This window comes from Arachis stenosperma, chromosome 7, assembly GCF_014773155.1.
Source record: "Arachis stenosperma cultivar V10309 chromosome 7, arast.V10309.gnm1.PFL2, whole genome shotgun sequence".
Taxonomy (NCBI): Eukaryota; Viridiplantae; Streptophyta; class Magnoliopsida; order Fabales; family Fabaceae; genus Arachis; species Arachis stenosperma.
This window is the reverse complement of record NC_080383.1, coordinates 77,369,210-77,387,295: the sequence shown is the minus strand read 5'-3', so window position 1 is coordinate 77,387,295 and position 18,086 is coordinate 77,369,210. Positions and strand designations below refer to the sequence as shown.

General features: G+C 36.6%; 1 protein-coding gene and 2 non-coding genes across 3 annotated transcripts; 1 reads left to right on the top strand and 2 right to left on the bottom strand.

Moving 5' to 3' along the window:
* The first annotated feature begins 6,610 nt into the window (after nt 1-6,610).
* Nucleotides 6,611-6,714, top strand: LOC130942851 (small nucleolar RNA R71). The gene has a single exon (XR_009071399.1). It is a non-coding gene; the product is annotated as a small nucleolar RNA R71 (small nucleolar RNA).
* A 2,696-nt stretch (nt 6,715-9,410) lies between these two features.
* On the bottom strand, nt 9,411-9,514 carry LOC130942410 (small nucleolar RNA R71). The gene has a single exon (XR_009070980.1). It is a non-coding gene; the product is annotated as a small nucleolar RNA R71 (small nucleolar RNA).
* A 5,122-nt stretch (nt 9,515-14,636) lies between these two features.
* LOC130939964 (inositol oxygenase 2-like) lies at nt 14,637-17,310 on the bottom strand. The gene is made up of 11 exons (XM_057868022.1): nt 17,277-17,310; nt 17,048-17,174; nt 16,721-16,802; nt 16,425-16,629; nt 15,972-16,031; nt 15,806-15,858; nt 15,590-15,712; nt 15,217-15,286; nt 15,064-15,142; nt 14,764-14,845; nt 14,637-14,663 (listed from the first exon to the last, which is right to left on the bottom strand). The coding sequence occupies exons 1-11, from the start codon at nt 17,308-17,310 to the stop codon at nt 14,637-14,639; spliced, it is 942 nt and encodes a 313-aa protein (XP_057724005.1).
* Nucleotides 17,311-18,086: the final 776 nt, after the last annotated feature.

The following is an 18,086-nucleotide window of genomic DNA, read 5'->3' as shown; positions in this document are numbered from 1 at the left end:
GAAAGCTCTATGTGATCTTGGGGCAAGTATCAACCTAATACCTGCATCCACTATCAGAAAGTTTGGCTTGGCTGAAGAAGTCAAACCAACCCGAATATGCCTCCAACTTGCTGATGGCTCCATTAAATATCCATCAGGCGTAATTGAGGACATGATTGTCAAGGTTGGGCCATTTGCCTTTCCCACTGACTTTGTAGTGCTGGAAATGGAGGAGCACAAGAGTGCAACTCTCATTCTAGGAAGACCTTTCCTAGCAACTGGACGAACCCTCATTGACGTCCAAAAAGGGGAATTGACCCTGAGAGTTAATGAGGATGAGTTTAAGTTGAATGTTGTCAAAGCTATGCAGCATCCAGACACCTCAAATGACTGCATGAATGCTGACATCATTGACTCTTTGGTGGAGGAGGTCAATATGACTGAAAGTCTCGAATCAGAACTAGAGGACATCTTTAAAGATGTTCAGCCTGAGGAATCAGAGGAAATAAAAGAACCTCTAGAAATCCCTCAAGAAGAGAATAAGCCTCCTAAACCCGAGCTCAAACCACTACCACCATCCCTGAAATATGCATTTCTAGGAGAGAGTGACACTTTTCCAGTGATCATAAGCTCTGCTTTAAATCCACAGGAAGAGAAAGCACTAATTGAAGTGCTAAGGACACACAAGACAGCTCTTAGGTAGTCCATAGGTGATCTTAAAGGCATTAGCCTAGCAAGATACATGCACAAGATCCTATTGGAGGAAGATGCTAAGAAGTGGTTCAACCACAGAGGCGGCTAAATCCAGCCATGAAGGAGGTGGTGCAGAAAGAGGTCACTAAGTTACTAGAGGCTGGGATTATTTATCCTATTTCTGATAGCCCCTGGATGAGCCCTGTCCACGTTGTCCCCAAAAAGGGAGGCATGCCAGTGGTTCATAATGAAAAGAATGAACTGGTTCCTACAAGAACAGTTACAGGGTGGCGTATGTGTATTGACTACAGAAGGCTCAATACAGCCACCAGAAAAGATCATTTTCCTTTACCATTCATAGACCAGATGCTAGAGAGACTAGCAAGTCATGAATATTATTGCTTTTTGGATGGCTATTCAGGTTACAACCAAATTGCAGTAGATCCTCAGGACCAAGAGAAAACAGCATTCACATGTCCTTCTGGAGTGTTTGCCTACAGAAGGATGCCTTTTGGTCTGTGTAATGCACTTGCAACCTTTCAGAGGTGCATGCTCTCTATCTTCTCAGATATGGTAGAGAAATTTCTAGAAGTCTTCATGGATGACTTTTCAGTATTTGGAGACTCATTTAGCTCCTGCCTTAACCATTTAGCACTTGTTCTGAAAAGATGCTAAGAGACTAACCTAGTTTTAAACTGGAAAAAATGTCACTTTATGGTGACTGAAGGAATTGTCCTTGGGCATAAAATTTCAAACAAGGGAATAGAGGTGGATCAAGCTAAAGTTGAAGTAATTGAAAAATTACCACCACCTACCAATGTTAAGGCAATCAGAAGCTTTCTGGGGCATGCAGGATTCTACAGAAGGTTTATAAAGGATTTTTCAAAAATTGCAAAACCTCTGAGTAATCTGCTAGCTGCAGACACGCCATTTATCTTTGATAAAGAGTGTCTGCAGGTGTTTAACCTTCTGAAAGCTAAGCTGGTCACAGCACCAGTTATCTCTGCACCGGACTGGACACTGCCATTCGAACTAATGTGTGATGCCCGTGACCCTGCCATTGGTGCAGTATTGGGACAGAGGCACAATAAGCAACTACATGTCATTTATTGTGGCAGCCGTATTCTAAATGATGCACATAAGAACTACACAACCTGGCGTTTAACACCGGAAATGGGCACCAGACTGGCGTTTAACACCAGAAAAGGGCAAGAAGCTGGCGTTAAACGCCAGAAATGGGCAGCAGCCTGGCGTTTAACGCCAGGATTGCCAGCAAGGGGGCGTTTTGCACGCCACATGGTGCAGGGATGAGAAATCCTTGACACCTCATGATCGGTGGACCCCACAGGATCCAACCTACCTCACCTCTTCTTCTCTCCTCTTCACACCCTTCCATAACACTCTTCCCCATAATAACCTCACCCAATCACCTCCAGTACCCCTCCAAAACCATCATACAAACCACCTACACCCATCCACTCAAATTCAAACCATCACTCATTCCTTTTTCCACATCATAACCACCTAAAACTCCTCTTGGCCGAACCACTCACACCTCTCCATCTCATCTATTTTCTTCTTCTTCTACTCCCTCTTCTCTTCTTTTGCTCGAGGACGAGCAAACCTTCTAAGTTTGGTGTGGTAAAAGCGTTGCTTTTTGTTTTTCCATAACCATGTATGACACTTAAGGCCAGAGAAACCTCTAGAAAGAGGAAAGGGAAGGCAAAAGCTTCCACCTCTGAGTCTGGGAGATGGAGAGATTCATCTCAAAAGCTCATCACTAAGAAAAGGATGGAGAAAATAAGAGCTTGAGCAAATTCCTCATCATGAAATCCCTGAGATGCCTCAAGGGATGCACTTCCCTCCACAAAACTATTGGGAGCAAATCAACACCTCCCTAGGAAAATTAAGCTCTAACATGGGACAACTAAGGATGGAGCACCAAAAGCATTCCATCATCCACCATGAGATTAGAAAAGATCAAAAAGCTATGAGGGAAGAGCAACAAAGACAAGGAAGAGACATAGACGAGCTCAAAAGCACTCCATAAGATCTTTAAGAGGAAGAACAAGCTGCCATCACTAAGGTGGACCCGTTCTTTAATTTCATTGTTCTTTATTTTCTGTTTTTCAAATTTTTATGCTTTATGTTTATCTATGTTTGTGTCTTTATTACATGATCATTAGTGTTTTAGTGTCTATGCCTTAAAGTTATAAATGTCCTATGAATCCATCACCTTTCTTAGATGAAAAATGTTTTTAATCACAAAAGAACAAGAAGTACAGGATTTTGAATTCATCTTTGAAACTAGTTGAATTAGTTTGATGTGGTGACAATACTTTTTGTTTTCTGAATGAATGCTTGAACAGTGCATATGTCTTTTGAATTTGTTGTTTTAAGAATGTTAAAATTGTTGTCTCTTGAAAGAATGATGGAAAAGGAGAAATGTTATTGAGAATCTGAAAAATCATCAAATTGATTCTTGAAGCAAGAAAAAGCAGTGAATACAAAAAAAAAGAAAGAAAAAGCAAAGAAAAAAAAAAGCAAGCAGAAAAAGCCAATAGCCCTTTAAACCAAAAGGCAAGGGTAAAAATAAAAATGATCCAAGGCTTTGAGCATCAGTGGATAGGAGGGCCTACAAGAATAATATCCTGGCCTAAGCGGCTAAACCAAGCTGTCCCAAACCATGTGCTTGTGGCGTAAAGGTGTCAAGTGAAAACTTGAGACTGAGCGGTTAAAGTCGTGATCCGAAGAAAAAAGAGTGTGCTTAAGAACCCTGGACACCTCTAATTGGGGACTCTAGCAAAGTTGAGTCACAATCTGAAAAGGTTCACCCAGTTATGTGTCTGTGGCATGTGTGTATCTGGTGGTAATACTGGAAAATAGAGTGCTTTGGGCCACGGCCAATACTCATAAAGTAGCTGTGTTCAAGAATCAACATACTATACTAGGAGAATCAATAACACTATCTGAATTCTGAGTTCCTATGGATGCCAGTCATTCTAAACTTCAAAGGATAAAGTGAGATGCCAATACTCTTCAGAGGCAAAAAGCTACTAGTCCCGCTCATCTAATTGGAGCTAAGTTTCATTGATAATTTAGAATTTATAGTATATTCTCTTCGTTTTATCCTGTTTGATTTTCAGTTGCTTGGGGACAAGCAACAATTCAAGTTTGGTGTTGTGATGAGCGGATAATTTATACGCTTTTTGGCATTGTTTTTAGTATATTTTTAGTATGTTTTAGTTAGTTTTTATTATGTTTTTATTAGTTTTTAATTAAAAATCACATTTCTGGACTTTACTATGAATTTGTGTATTTTTCTATGATTTCAGGTATTTTCTGGCTGAAATTGAGGGACCTGAGCAAAAATCTGATTCAGAGGCTGAAAAAGGACTGCAGATGCTGTTGGATTCTGACCTCCCTGCACTTGAAGTGGATTTTCTGGAGCTACAAAAGCCCAATTGGTGTGCTCTCAATTGCGTTGCAAAGTAGACATCCTGGGCTTTCCAGCAATTTATAATAGTCCATACTTTGCCCAAGAATTGATGGCCCAAACCGGCGTTCCAAATTAGCTTCAGAATTCCCAGCGTTTAACGCCAGAACTGGCACAAAAGTTGGAGTTAAACGCCCAAACTGGCACAAAAGCTGGCGTTTAACTCCAGGAGAAGTCTCTACACATGAAAGCTTCAATGCTCAGCCCAATCACACACCAAGTGGATCCCAGATGTGGATTTTTACGTCATTTACTCATTCTTGTAAACCCTAGGTCACTAGTGCACTATAAATAGGACTTTTTGCTATTGTATCTTCACCTCATGACACTTTAAACGTTTCATATTGTACCTTCTACGGCATGAGTCTCTAAACCCCATGGTTGGGGGTGAGGAGCTCTGCTGTGTCTTGATGGATTAATTGCTACTATTTTTCATTCAAACACGGTTGTTTCCATTCTAAGATATCACTTGCTCCTCAACTTGATGAATGTGATGATCCGTGACACTCATCATCATTCTCACCTATGAACGTGTGCCTGACAACCACCTCCGTTCTACTTTAGATTGAGCGGATATCTCTTGGATTCTTTAGCCAGAATCTTCGTGGTATAAGCTAGAATATATTGGCGTCCATTCTTGAGGATCCGGAAGGTCTAAACCTTGTCTGTGGTATTCTGAGTAGGATTCAGGGATTGAATGACTGTGACGAGCTTCAAACTCGCGATTGTGGGGCGTTAGTGATAGACGCAAAAGAATCACTAGATTCTATTCCGACATGATCGAGAACCGACAGATGAATAGCCGTGCTGTGACAGAGCGCGTTGAACATTTTCACTGAGAGGATGGGAGGTAGCCATTGACAACGGTGAAACCCTACATACAGCTTGCCATGGAAGGAGCCTTGCGTGTATGAAGAAGAAGACAGTAGGAAAGCAGAGATTCAGAAGATAGAGCATCTCCAAGAGTTATTTATTTCAAAACAAGTATTTATTTCATGTTCTTCCACTTTTCACAATTAAATCTGAGAATTATTGATATCCTGACTAAGAGTTACAAGATAACCATAGCTTGCTTCAAGCCGACAATCTCCGTGGGATCAACCCTTACTCACGTAAGGTATTACTTGGACGACCCAGTGCACTTGCTGGTTAGTTGTGCGGAATTGCAAAAGTGTAATTGCAATTTCGTGCACCAGCTGTACATCAATGATCCCAGCTTCTCCATTACAGAGAGTGGCATAAGATTTATGCCTGATCCTAAGTCACACAAAGCCTTTTCAAAGGTCATGGTGCCTATGGTACAGGGTATTAAGAATTTACCAGGATCTTTTTTCTTTTGAGGTAAAGTTTGCTGAACCCATGTATCTAGTTCACCAATGAGCAAGGGAGGTTCACCTTCCCAAATCTCATTACCAAACAACTTGGCATTCAGCTTCATGATAGGTCCTAGATATTGAGCAACTTGCTCTCCAACATCTTCATCCTCTTCAGAGGAAGAATAGTTTTCAGAGCTCATGAATGGCAGAAGGAGGTTTAATGGGATCTCTATGGTCTCTATATGACCTTCAGATTCCTTTAAGTCCTCAATAAGGAACTCTTTCTTGCTTGAGAGATGTCCCCTGAGGTCTTTCTCATTGGGATTCACGTCCTCTCCTTCCTCTCTAGGTTCAGCCATGTTGATTATGTCAATGGCCTAGCACTCTCTTTTTGGATTCTCTTCAGTATTGCTTGGGAGAGTACTAGGAGGAGTTTCAGTGACTTTCTTATTCAGCTGGCCCACTTGTGCCTCCAAATTTCTGATGGAGGACCTTGTTTCACTCATGAAGCTTAAAGTGGCCTTAGACAGATCAGAGACTATATTTGCTAAGTTAGAGGTGCTCTGCTCAGAATTCTCTGTCTGTTGCTGAGAAGATGATGGAAAAGGCTTGCTATTGCTAAACCTGTTTCTTCCACCATTATTAAAGCCTTGTTGAGGCTTTTGTTGATCCTTCCATGAGAAATTTGGATGATTTCTCCAAGAGGGGTTATAGGTGTTGCCAAAGGATTTCCCCATGTAATTTACCTCTGCCATTGCAGGGTTTTCAGGATCATAAGCGTCTTCTTCAGAAGATGCCTCTTTAGTGCTATTGGATGCATTTTGCCATCCATTCAGACTTTGAGAAATCATGTTGACTTGCTGAGTCAACATTTTGTTCTGAGCCAATATGGCATTCAGAGCATCAATTTCAAGAACTCCCTTCCTCTGAGGCATCCCATTATTCACGGAATTCCTCTCAGAAGTGTACATGAATTGGTTATTTGCAACCATTTTAATAAGTTTCTGAGCTTCTACAGGTGTTTTCTTTAGGTGAATGGATCCACCTGCAGAATGGTCCAGTGACATCTTAGAGAACTCAGACAGACCATAATAGAATATATCTATCATGGTCCACTCTGAAAAACATGTCAGAAGGACACTTTTTGGTCATCTACTTGTATCATTCCCAAGCTTCATAGAGGGATTCACCATCTTTTTGCTTGAAGGTCTAAACATCCACTCTAAGCTTGCTCAGCTTTTAAGGAGGAAAGAATTTAACCAAGAAGGCCGTGACCAGCTTATCCCAAGAGTCTAGGCTATCCTTAGGTTGTGAGTCCAACCATGTTCTAGCTCTGTCTCTTACAGCAAAAGGGAAAAGCATGAGCCTGTAGACTTCAGGATCTACTCCATTAGTCTTAACAGTCTCACAGATCTACAAGAACTCAGTTAAAAACTGGTAGGGATCTTCTGATGAAAGTCCATGAAACTTGCAGTTTTGTTGCATTAGAGCAACTAGTTAAGGTTTCAGCTCAAAATTGTTTGCTCCAATGGCAGGAATTGAGATGCTTCTTCTATCAAACTTGGAAGTAGGTATATTATAATCACCAAGCATCCTCCTTGCATTATTGTTGTTGGGTTCGGCTGCCATATCCTTTTCTTGTTCGAAAGTTTCAGTAAGGTTGTCTCTGGATTGTTGTAATTTAGCTTCTCTTAGTTTTCTCTTCAGAGTCCTTTCAGGTTCAGGATCAGCTTCAATAAGAATGCCTTTTTCCTTGTTCCTGCTCATATGAGAAAGAAGAGAATAGAAAAAGAAGAAGAATCCTCTATGTCACAGTATAGAGATTCCTTTATGTTAGTAGAAGTAGAAAGGGAATAAGAGTGAAGAAGAATGAATAATCCAAACACAAGGGTGAGGATAGGAGCAGAGATTTGAGATGAAGAGAAGTGTTAGTAAATGAATAAATAAATAGAATAAGATGAGAGAGAGAAGTTTTCGAAAATAATTTTTGAAAAGGAGTTAATGATTTTCAAAAATTAAAAGGGAAATAAAATTAAAATTAAAATTTTAAAACAATTAATTAATTAAAAAGAATTTTTGAAAAAGAGGGAGGTATTTTCGAAAATTAGATCGAGAAAAGTTGTTAGGTGGTTTTGAAAAAGATAAAAAACAAACAAAAAGTCAATTAGTTAGTTGAAAAAGATTTGAAAATCAATTTTAAAAAGATAAGAAGATAAGACGTTAGAAAGGATATTTTGAAATACAATTTTTGAAAACGATATGATTTAAAAAGATATGATTAAAAAGATATAGTTGAAAAAGATTTGAATTTTAAAATTTAAAATTAATTACTTGACTAACAAGAAACTAAAAAATATGATTCTAGAATTTAAAGATTGAACCTTTCTTAACAAGAAAGTAACAAACTTCAAATTTTTGAATTAATCACATTAATTGTTAGTAAAGTTTCGAAAATTTGAAAGAAAATTAAGAAAAAAATTTTGAAAAATAGTTTTAAATTTTCGAAAATCATAAGATAAAAGTAAAAGAGATTTGATTTTTGAGTTGACTTAGTAAAAAATTTTTAAAACTTAGCTATTTCTTATAAGTCAAGTCAAATTTTCAATTTTTAAAATCCTATCTTTTTAAAACCTTTTCAAAAGTCAAATCTTTTTCATTTTTCTTTTATGACTTTCAAAAATTTAAAAAAAATATTTTTCAAAATATTTTTCTTATCTTTATTTCATAATTTTTGAAAACTTTACTAACAATTAATGTGATTGATTCAAAAATTTGAAGTTTGTTACTTTCTTGTTAAGAAAGGTTCAATCTTTAAATTCTAGAATCATATCTTTTAGTTTCTTATTAGTCAAGTAATCAATTTTAATTTTAAAAATCAAATCTTTTTCAATCATATCTTTTTAAATCATAGCTTTTTCAAAATCAATTTCAAAATCTTTTCTAACTTCCTATCTTTTCAAAATTGATTTTCAAATCTTTTTCAACTAACTAATTGACTTTTTGTTTGTTTCTTATCTTTTTTAAAACCACCTAACTACTTTTCTCTTTATAATTTTCGAAAATGCCTCCCTCTTTTTCAAAATTCTTTTAATTAACTAATTGTTTCAAATTTTAATTTTAATTTTGTTTCTTCTCTTAATTTTCGAAAATCACTAACCTATTTTCAAAAATAATTTTCCAAAACTCTTCTCTCTCATCTTCTTCTATTTATTTATTTATCTACTAACACCTCTCTTCTACTCAAGAATTCGAACCCACTCTTCCCCCTGTGTTTGGATTCTTACCTTTTTCTCCTTTTATTCTCTTATTCTTCTACTCACATAAAGGAATCTCTATACTGTGACATAGATGATTTCTCTTCTTTCTCTGTTCTCTTCTTTTTCATATGAGCAGGAGCAGGGACAAGAACTTTCTTGTTGAAGCAGATCCAGAACCTGAAAGGACTCTGAAGAAGAAGCTAAGAGAAGCTAAAGCACAACAATCCAGAGAAAACCTTACAGAGAATCTCGAAAAAAGAAAGTGTCATGGCCGAACCCAATAATAATGGTAGAGGCGCAAGGAGGATGCTTGGTGATTATACTATACCTAGTTCCAAATTTGATGGAAGAAACATCTCAATCCCTGCCATTGAAGCAAACAATTTTGAGCTGAAACCTCAACTAGTTGCTCTAATACAACAGAACTGCAAGTTTCATGGACTTCTATCAGAAGATTCCTATCAGTTTTTAACTGAGTTCTTGCAAATCTGTGAGATTGTTAAGACTAATGGAGTATATCCTGAAGTCTACAGGCTCATGCTTTTCCCTTTTGCTGTAAGAGACAGAGCTAGAACATGGTTGAACTCACAACCTAAAGATAGCCTGGACTCTTGGGATAAGCTGGTCACGGTCTTCTTGGCTAAGTTCTTTCCTCCTCAAAAGCTGAGCAAGCTTAGAGTGGATGTTCAGACCTTCAAACAGAAAGATGGTGAATCCCTCTATGAAGCTTGGGAAAGATATAAGCAGATGACCAAAAGGTGTCCTTCTGACATACTTTCAGAGTGGACCATTTTAGATATATTCTATTATGGTCTATCTGAGTTCTCTAAGATATCATTGGACTATTCTGCAGGTGGATCCATTCACCTAAAGAAAACGCCTGCAGAAGCTCAGGAACTCATTGACATGGTTGCAAATAACTAATTCATGTACACCTCTGAGAGGAATCTTGTGATTAATGGGACGCCTTAGAAGAGGGGAGTTCTTGAAATTGATGCTCTGAATGCCATATTGGCTCAGAACAAAATGTTGACTTAGCAAGTCAACATGATTTCTCAAAGTCTGAATAGATGGCAAAATGCATCCAACAGTACTAAAGAGGCATCTTCTGAAGAAGAAGCTTATGATCCTGAGAACCCTGCAATGGCAGAGGTGAATTACATGGGTGAACTCTATGGGAACACCTATAATTCCTCATGGAGAAACCATCCAAATTTCTCATGGAAGGATCAGCAAAAGCCCCAACAAGGCTTTAATAATGGTGGAAGAAACAGGTTTAGCAATAGCAAGCCTTTTCCATCATCTTCTTAGCAACAGACAGAGAATTCTGAGCAGAGCCCCTCTAGCTTAGCAAATATAGTCTCTGATCTATCTAAGGCCACTTTAAGTTCCATGAGTGAAACAAGGTCCTCCATTAGAAATTTAGAGGCACAAGTGGGCCAGCTAAGTAAGAAAATCACTGAAACTCCTCCTAGTACTCTCCCAAGTAATACTGAAGAGAATCCAAAAAGGGAGTGCAAGGCCATTGACATAATCAAAATGGCCGAACCTAGAGAGGAAGGGGAGGACGTGAATCCCAATGAGGAAGACCTCATGGGACGTCTCCCAGACAAGAAGGAGTTCCCTATTGAGGACATAGAGGAATCTGAGGCTCACATAGAGACCATAGAGATTCCATTAAACCTTCTTCTGCCACTCATGAGCTCTGAAAACTATTCTTCCTCTGAAGAGGATGAAGATGTAACTGGAGAGCAAGTTGCTCAATATCTAGGAGCTATCATGAAGCTGAATGCCAAGTTGTTTGGTAATGAGACTTGGGAAGATGCTCCTCCCTTGCTCATTAGTGAACTAGATACATGGGTTCAGCAAACTTTACCTCAAAAGAAACAAGATCCTGGTAAATTTTTAATACCCTGTACCATGGGCACCATGACTTTTGAGAAGGCTCTGTGTGACCTGGGGTCAGGTATAAATCTTATGCCACTCTCTGTAATGGAGAAGCTGGGGATCTTTGAGGTACAAGCTACAAGAATCTCATTAGAGATGGCAGACAAGTCAATAAAACAAGCTTATTGATTGGTAGAGGACGTGTTAGTGAAGGTTAAAGGCCCTTACATCCCTGCTGATTTTATAATCCTAGACACTAGGAAGGAGGAAGATGAATGCATCATCCTGGGAAGACCCTTCCTAGCCACAGCAGAAGCTGTGATTGATGTTGACAGAGGTGAACTAGTCCCTTAATTGAATGGGGACTACCTTGTGTTTAAAGCTCAAGGTTATCCTTCTGTAAACATGGAGAGGAAGCATGAAAAGCTTCTCTCAATACAGAGTCAAACAAAGCCCCCACAATCAAACTCTAAGTTTGGTGTTGGGAGGCCACAACCAAACTCTAAGTTTGGTGTTGAACCCCCACATTCAAACTCTAAGTTTGGTGTTGGAAGGTCCCAACAATGCTCTGATGATCTGTGAGCTCCATGAGAGCTTACTGTCAAGCTATTGACATTAAAGAAGCGCTTATTGGGAGGCAACCCAATTTTTATTTATCTATATTTTTATTGTTCTTTTATGTTTTATTAGGTTCATGATCATGTGGAGTCACAAAACAAATACTAAAATTAAAAACAAAATCAAAAATAGCAAAGGAAACAGCACACCTTGGAGGAAGAGCTTACTGGCATTTAAACACTAGTAAGGAGCATCTGGCTGGCGTTCAACGCTAGAACAGAGCATGAATCTAGCATTGAACGCTAGAAACAAGCAGCAGTCTGGTGTTTAAACACCAGGATTACACCCTGAGGAGAGCTGGCGTTAAACACCAGAAACAAGCATGGAACTGGCGTTCAATGCCAGAAACATGCTGCAGATTGGCGTTGAACGCCCAAAACAAGCATTGAGCTGGCGTTTAATGCCAGAAACAAGCATCAACCTGCCGTTAAATGCCAAGATTGCATGCAGAGGGCGTTTTACACGCCTAATTGGTGCAGGAATGATAAATCCTTGACACTTCAGGATCTGTGGACCCCACAGGATCCCCACCTACCTCAACTCACCCTCTATCTTCTTCACACAATCCAATAACACTCTTCCCCCCAAAAAAAACCCTTCACCAATCACCTCAATCTCTCTTCCCCATCACCTCTTCACCACTAGCATCCATCCACTCTTCCCCATAAATCCCACCTACCTTCAAATTCAAAATCTCTTTCCCACCCAAACCCCCTAAATGGCCGAACCAAACCCCTCTCCCTCCACTATATAAACCCCTCCATCTTTCTTCATTCTCACACAACACCACCCTCTCTTCTCCCCCTTGGCCGAAAACACATCTCTCTCCCTCTCCTCCATATCTTCTTCTTCTTCTTCTATTCTTTCTTCTTTTGCTTGAGGGTGAGCAACATTCTAAGTTTGGTGTGGTAAAAGCATAGCTTTTTTGTTTTTTCATAACCACTTATGGCACCTAAGGCCGGAGAAACCTCTAGAAAGAGGAAAGGGAAGACAAAAGCTTCCACCTCCGAGTCATGGAAGATGGAGAGATTCATCTCAAAGGTCCATCAAAACCACTTCTATAAAGTTGTGGCCAAGAAGAAGGTAATCCCTGAGGTCCCTTTCATGCTCAAGAAAAATGAGTATAAACCATGATCAAAGTATAAACCCGAATCCAAAGAATTATCTTACAATGGTTCGGGAGAAATGCTTAGATTTCAGTCCGAAAAATGTAAGGTTGGCATTCAACTTGCCTATGATGCAAGAAGATGCACGCCCCTACACTAGAAGGGTCAACTTTGATCAAAGGTTGGACCAAGTCCTTATGGACATATGTGTTGAAGGAGCTCAATAGAAGAGAGACTCTAAAGGCAAGCCAGTTCAATTGAGAAGACTGGACCTTAAGCCTGTGGCTAGAGGATGGTTGGAGTTCATCCAATGCTCCATCATCCCCACTAGCAACCGATCCGAAGTTACTGTGGATCGGGCCATCATGATCCATAGCATCATGATTGGAGAGGAAGTAGAAGTTCATGAAGTCATCTTTCTAGAACTCTACAAAGTAGTCGAAAAGCCCTACACCTTGGCAAGGCTAGCTTTTCCTCATCTCATTTGCCATCTATGCTACTCAGCTGGAGTTATCATAGAAGGAGACATCCTTATTGAAGAGGACAAGCCCATCACTAAGAAGAGGATGGAGCAAACAAGAGAGCCCATTCATGGATCTCAAGAGACACATGAGGAAGCTCATCATCAAGGAATCCCTGAGATGCCTTAAGGGATGCATTTTCCTCCAAACAACTATTGGGAACAACTCAACACTTCTCTAGAAGACTTGAGTTATAACATGGACCAATTAAGGGTGGAGCACCAAGAGCACTCCATCATTCTCCATGAGATTAGAGAAGATCAAAGAGCTATGAGGGAGGAGCAACAAAGGCAAGGAAGAGACATAGAGGAGCCCAAGGACATCATTGGTCCTTCAAGAAGAAGACGCCACCATCACTAAGGTGGACTCATTCCTTAACTTCCTTGTTCTTATTTCTCTATTTTTCGGTTTTAAGCTTCATGTTTGTTTATGTTTTGAGTCTTTATTACATGATCATTAGTGTTTAGTAACTATGTCTTAAGGCTATGAATAATTCCATGAATCCTTCACCTCTCTTAAATGAAAAATATTTTTAATACAAAAGAACAAGAAGTACATGAGTTTCGAATCCATCCTTGAATTTAGTTTAATTATATTGATGTGGTGACAATACTTTTTGTTTTCTGAATGAATGCTTGAACAATGCATATTTTTTATCTTGTTGTTTATTAATGTTAAAATTGTTGGCTCTTGAAAGAATGATGAAAAAGAGAAATGTTATTGATAATCTGAAAAATCATAAAACTGATTCTTAAAGCAAGAAAAATCAGTAAAGAACAAAGCTTGCGAAAAAAAAGATCAAAAAAAAAGAGAAAGAAAAAGAAAAAGCAAGCAGAAAAAGCCAATAGCCCTTAAAACCAAAAGGCAAGGGTAAAAAGGATCCAAGGCTTTGAGCATCAATGGATAGGAGGGCCCAAGAAATAAAATACAGGCCTAAGCGGCTAAATCAAGCTATCCCTAACCATGTGCTTGTGGCATGCAGGTCCAAGTGAAAAGCTTGAGACTGAGTGGTTAAAGTCGTGATCCAAAACAAAAAGAGTGTGCTTAAGAGCTCTGGACAGCTCTAACTGGGAACTTTAGCAAAGCTGAGTCACAATCTGAAAAGGTTTACCCAGTCATGTGTCTGTGGTATTTATGTATCCGGTGGTAATACTGGAAAACAAAGTGCTTAGGGCCACGGCCAAGACTCATAAAAGTAGCTGTGTTCAAGAGTCAACATACTTAACTAGGAGAATTAATAACACTATCTGAACCCTGAATTTTTTATAGATGTCAATCATTCTAAACTTCAAAGGATAAAGTGAGATGACAAAACTGTTCAGAAACAAAAAGCTACAAGTCTCGCTCATCTAATTAGAACTAATATTCATTGATATTTTGGGATTTATAGTATATTCTCTTCTTTTTATCCAATTTGATTTTCAGTTGCTTGGGGACAAGCAACAATTTAAGTTTGGTATTGTGATGAGCGGATAATTCGGTTCTCGCAACCTTCGTACAAATATTAAAATATTAAAATTAGGAATAGAAACTGCGAACGAACGTTTGAAAGAAATATTTAGTAGTATATATTTATTTGTTTGCAATATACAAATACATAATGCATTTATTACATGAATTTACATCCTTGCAAATGCAACTTAAAAAGACAAGAAATGCAACGAATTGATCAACTAAAAATAAATTATGTAACATGCTTGCCAGGAAGAAACAACTCAACTCTCTGTGCACACCATTCTATATATATTGCGAGGCTTCACCATTCACCATTTAAGCTTTGCCGGAAAATACTGCAAAACATGTCATAATAAAAGAATAAGAACCCCAAATCGTTAAACTAAAACACAGAATATTAAATTAAGATAAAAAAACTATAAAATTTGGTCTCACCTTCTCAATGAGGGATTGATAGTATGGCTTAACTTTTTCAACGTCAACTAACACTTTACTCTTGCTATACAGATCATATTTGCTACACAAAATTACGAGTGATATATGAGAAATATTAGAGCTTAATATTTTGGATCATATTTATGATTTATAATTTAGTATTTATAGTTTAATGTTAGCTAAACGTTAATAAAAAAATAATAAATTTTGTTACTCATATGATATTGTTCGTGATATAATTAACAAGAAGCATAAGAATATGTGAAAAAAAAGATACATTTAAGTTAAACACGAACTTACTTAAAAATATGGAGCCATTTTAGGTTCTCACGATCTTCATCATTCATGAGATGAGAGTATGCACCTTCCTTATGTAAAGCTGCAATACAAGATTATACATCATTATGCAAAATTTTTATAGATGGATATATAGCGCATGATGAAAAAGCTTACGATAGAAAGAATGATATCTAATGATGAATAATCCTGCTGAAAGTAGAGTGCAACCATTTTCCTTAGCAACCTAAAGATACAAAAGTGTGCTATTTAGCAAATCCAAAGTTCAAATAATACATAAAAGAGCAAATTAAATTATTATCAAAATGACATATAATAATGTTTGGAATTTTTTTCAATTTTTTTAATTTTTTTATTTATTTTAAATTCTAAACCTAAATCATAGATCCTAAAATATAAATCTTAAATCATAAATATTCCAAAAAAGAAGAATTTTTAAAATAAAACTAACATTTTTTTCAATTGAAAATAAATATATATAATCATTGAAAATCATTGTGTTTATGTAAAGAACTGAATATAGACTTACCAAATACATATAGTCATCATGTCCCCATGACATCATTACATTTTCAAGTCCACATCCATTGGTGTAGATTCCATCTTTAGTGTTATAAGCAGGGTTTTTTATATCTGGGTTCTCCTTAAAAAACTACAACGTGAAAGAAACTTTAATTAGTTGCTAATTTAAGATAAGAAACTCATCAAACCATTAAAAGTTATGTATAATAAACAACTTGTTTACCTTGTGGTGAATGTTTGCTTCGTCAAAAGCACAACCAACAGGAAATGTATCTCCTTCAAATATGTATTTGTTATAATCATTTAGTAGAATGTTGAATTTAAAGTTACACTAATTAATAGGAATGAAAAAATTAATTATGTAAATATGGTTGAGTGAAAGTTCTCACCAACAACCGCCCATTGAGGAAGCTCTCCGAATTGAGGAAGAAGAAGAATCTTTCCAAGATCTAAAATAAGTCAACACATACAATCATTTGTTAACTCCTCATCATAATCTAAGATATGTTGTGTCTCTCAATAAATAAAAGACGTTTAGGTTTCATCATATTAAATAAAATAAGAATATTATGATTATGATAAAGTCTTTCTTGTTTTATTTTCCATAGTTTTCACAATTTGGTAGGTCAAGGATTAATTTACTATAGATTAAAGCTTTATTTAAGAGTATGTCACTAGCCAATAAATTATTACATATATAAGATGGGATTTGAACTTCTACTACATTTTAGGCAGACAAATAAGTTGATCGTTTTACTAATTTAAGTTGGTTTATAATCTATTAAGTATTTTAGTTTCTCTTTTAGACAAGCTTTATGTATACTAAATGAATATGCATATACCATGAATGAGTGCGGTCAAATGCAACCAATCTTCATTAGGATAGTCTTTTCTAATGGCTTCAGCAGATTGCAACAAATGTTGAATTTGAGGTTCATCCAAATCAGGATCACTATCGTCCACTACTTGATTTAGCAGCTCACAACATTCCCATATGCTCATTTCTGCTCTATTCAATTTTTCATAGTTCTCCCTCATTTTCTTCACCTGTTATAGCATTATATATTCATGAGTCCGATGACATTGCTTAGAAAGCATAGATAGATAAATGATTTTGAATAAAAAAAAGTTTGCTTACAAAGTCATATGTTTGGTTTATGTGCTGCAATCTATAGAATTCTTCTACACCTTTTTGTCTTTCACTTTCAGCATCATAAGCCCTGCCAAACCCCATAAAACATAAGCTCTAAAACATAAACCTTCATTCATGATCATTACACCAAATCTTACATATAGAGGCAGTTTTTTTACGACAATTTTTTAAAACCGTCACTAAATTTTATTTAATGAAGGTTGATGCGACGGATATCTGTGAAAACATTTCAAAACTGCCGCAATATTTCAGTTTTGGTGTAGTGGATCAATAATTAAAGATAAATGAGAGAATCTAAAATGAAGTTGATACCTAAAAGAGTGGCCAAATGAATTAATTTCTGGTGCTGTAAATCCATTATGTGACACGCCGTTCAACGTAACGTCGTTTGTATCCTTAGTGACATGATTGTGCACATTCTTCTCATCAAATTGTGACCCTAAAAACATGTCACAATGTTACAAACGCTACTTCTGAATGAATAGAAACCGAATAGAAATAATAAAATAAAGGCTATGTTAAGAAGAAAATTTAATCATACCAAGGGCAGATTGGCCAACTAGGGTAGTAGCCATTTTGTTGTAATGAAAGACAAAATGTACTGGAGAAAATTATTAAAAAGCAATAGGTAAAGAAAAAGAAATTTCGAATGAAATTGCTATGCCAAAATCCTTATACGACAAGGGTTTATATACTTCAACAAAAAGTCCTTGATGGAAAATTTGGAATCTTTAAGTCCTCAACGAAAAAAAAAAGATATGGATAATAAATTTAGAATCATACTATTCTAAGTAACTTGTAATCTCGATCCGACTCAAGATTGTTAATGTCAACGTCAGCATTTGGTGTCTATCATCTTAAAATTTATTTATTACCAATTATAAGTTGTACTATATGCTAAAAAGAGTTGAATTTTCAAATTTTTAACAATCTGTATACTGGGATCTTTATCAACACGAGTGACAACTCACATATTAGCCGTAAAATTAACCACACGCACTCAAATCAATATTAAAATATAAAAAATACATTAAAATAAAGTTATATATATATATAAATATAATTAATGTATTTTATAAAAAATATGAGAATGTATTATATTAACTGAAATTATTAAAATGTATTTAATAAATAGTATATAAATAATATATTTATTGATTATATTTATATTCATTGTCTTCAATTTAAAATATACTAAATAAATAAATAAAAATAATTAAATTTCACATAACTATAAACAAATATAACATAACTTAAAAAATCGTATACAAGAAATACCATTTTAAAAATGGAATCACATAATTATTGCATGCCAATTGAGAAACTTAAGATTAAAAGCTAATTATTTTAA

What these genes read in the sequence shown, in the direction of transcription:
- LOC130939964 (XM_057868022.1), bottom strand. Translation starts at nt 17,310, where the DNA reads ATGGCTACTACCCTAGTTGGCCAATCTGCCCTTG. An exon ending in AAGCAAACATTCACCACAAG is followed by an intron (nt 15,713 to 15,805) that starts GTAAACAAGTTG and finishes TTCACGTTGTAG; the next exon opens with TTTTTTAAGGAGAACCCAGA. An exon ending in TAGATATCATTCTTTCTATC is followed by an intron (nt 15,143 to 15,216) that starts GTAAGCTTTTTC and finishes CTTGTATTGCAG; the next exon opens with CTTTACATAAGGAAGGTGCA.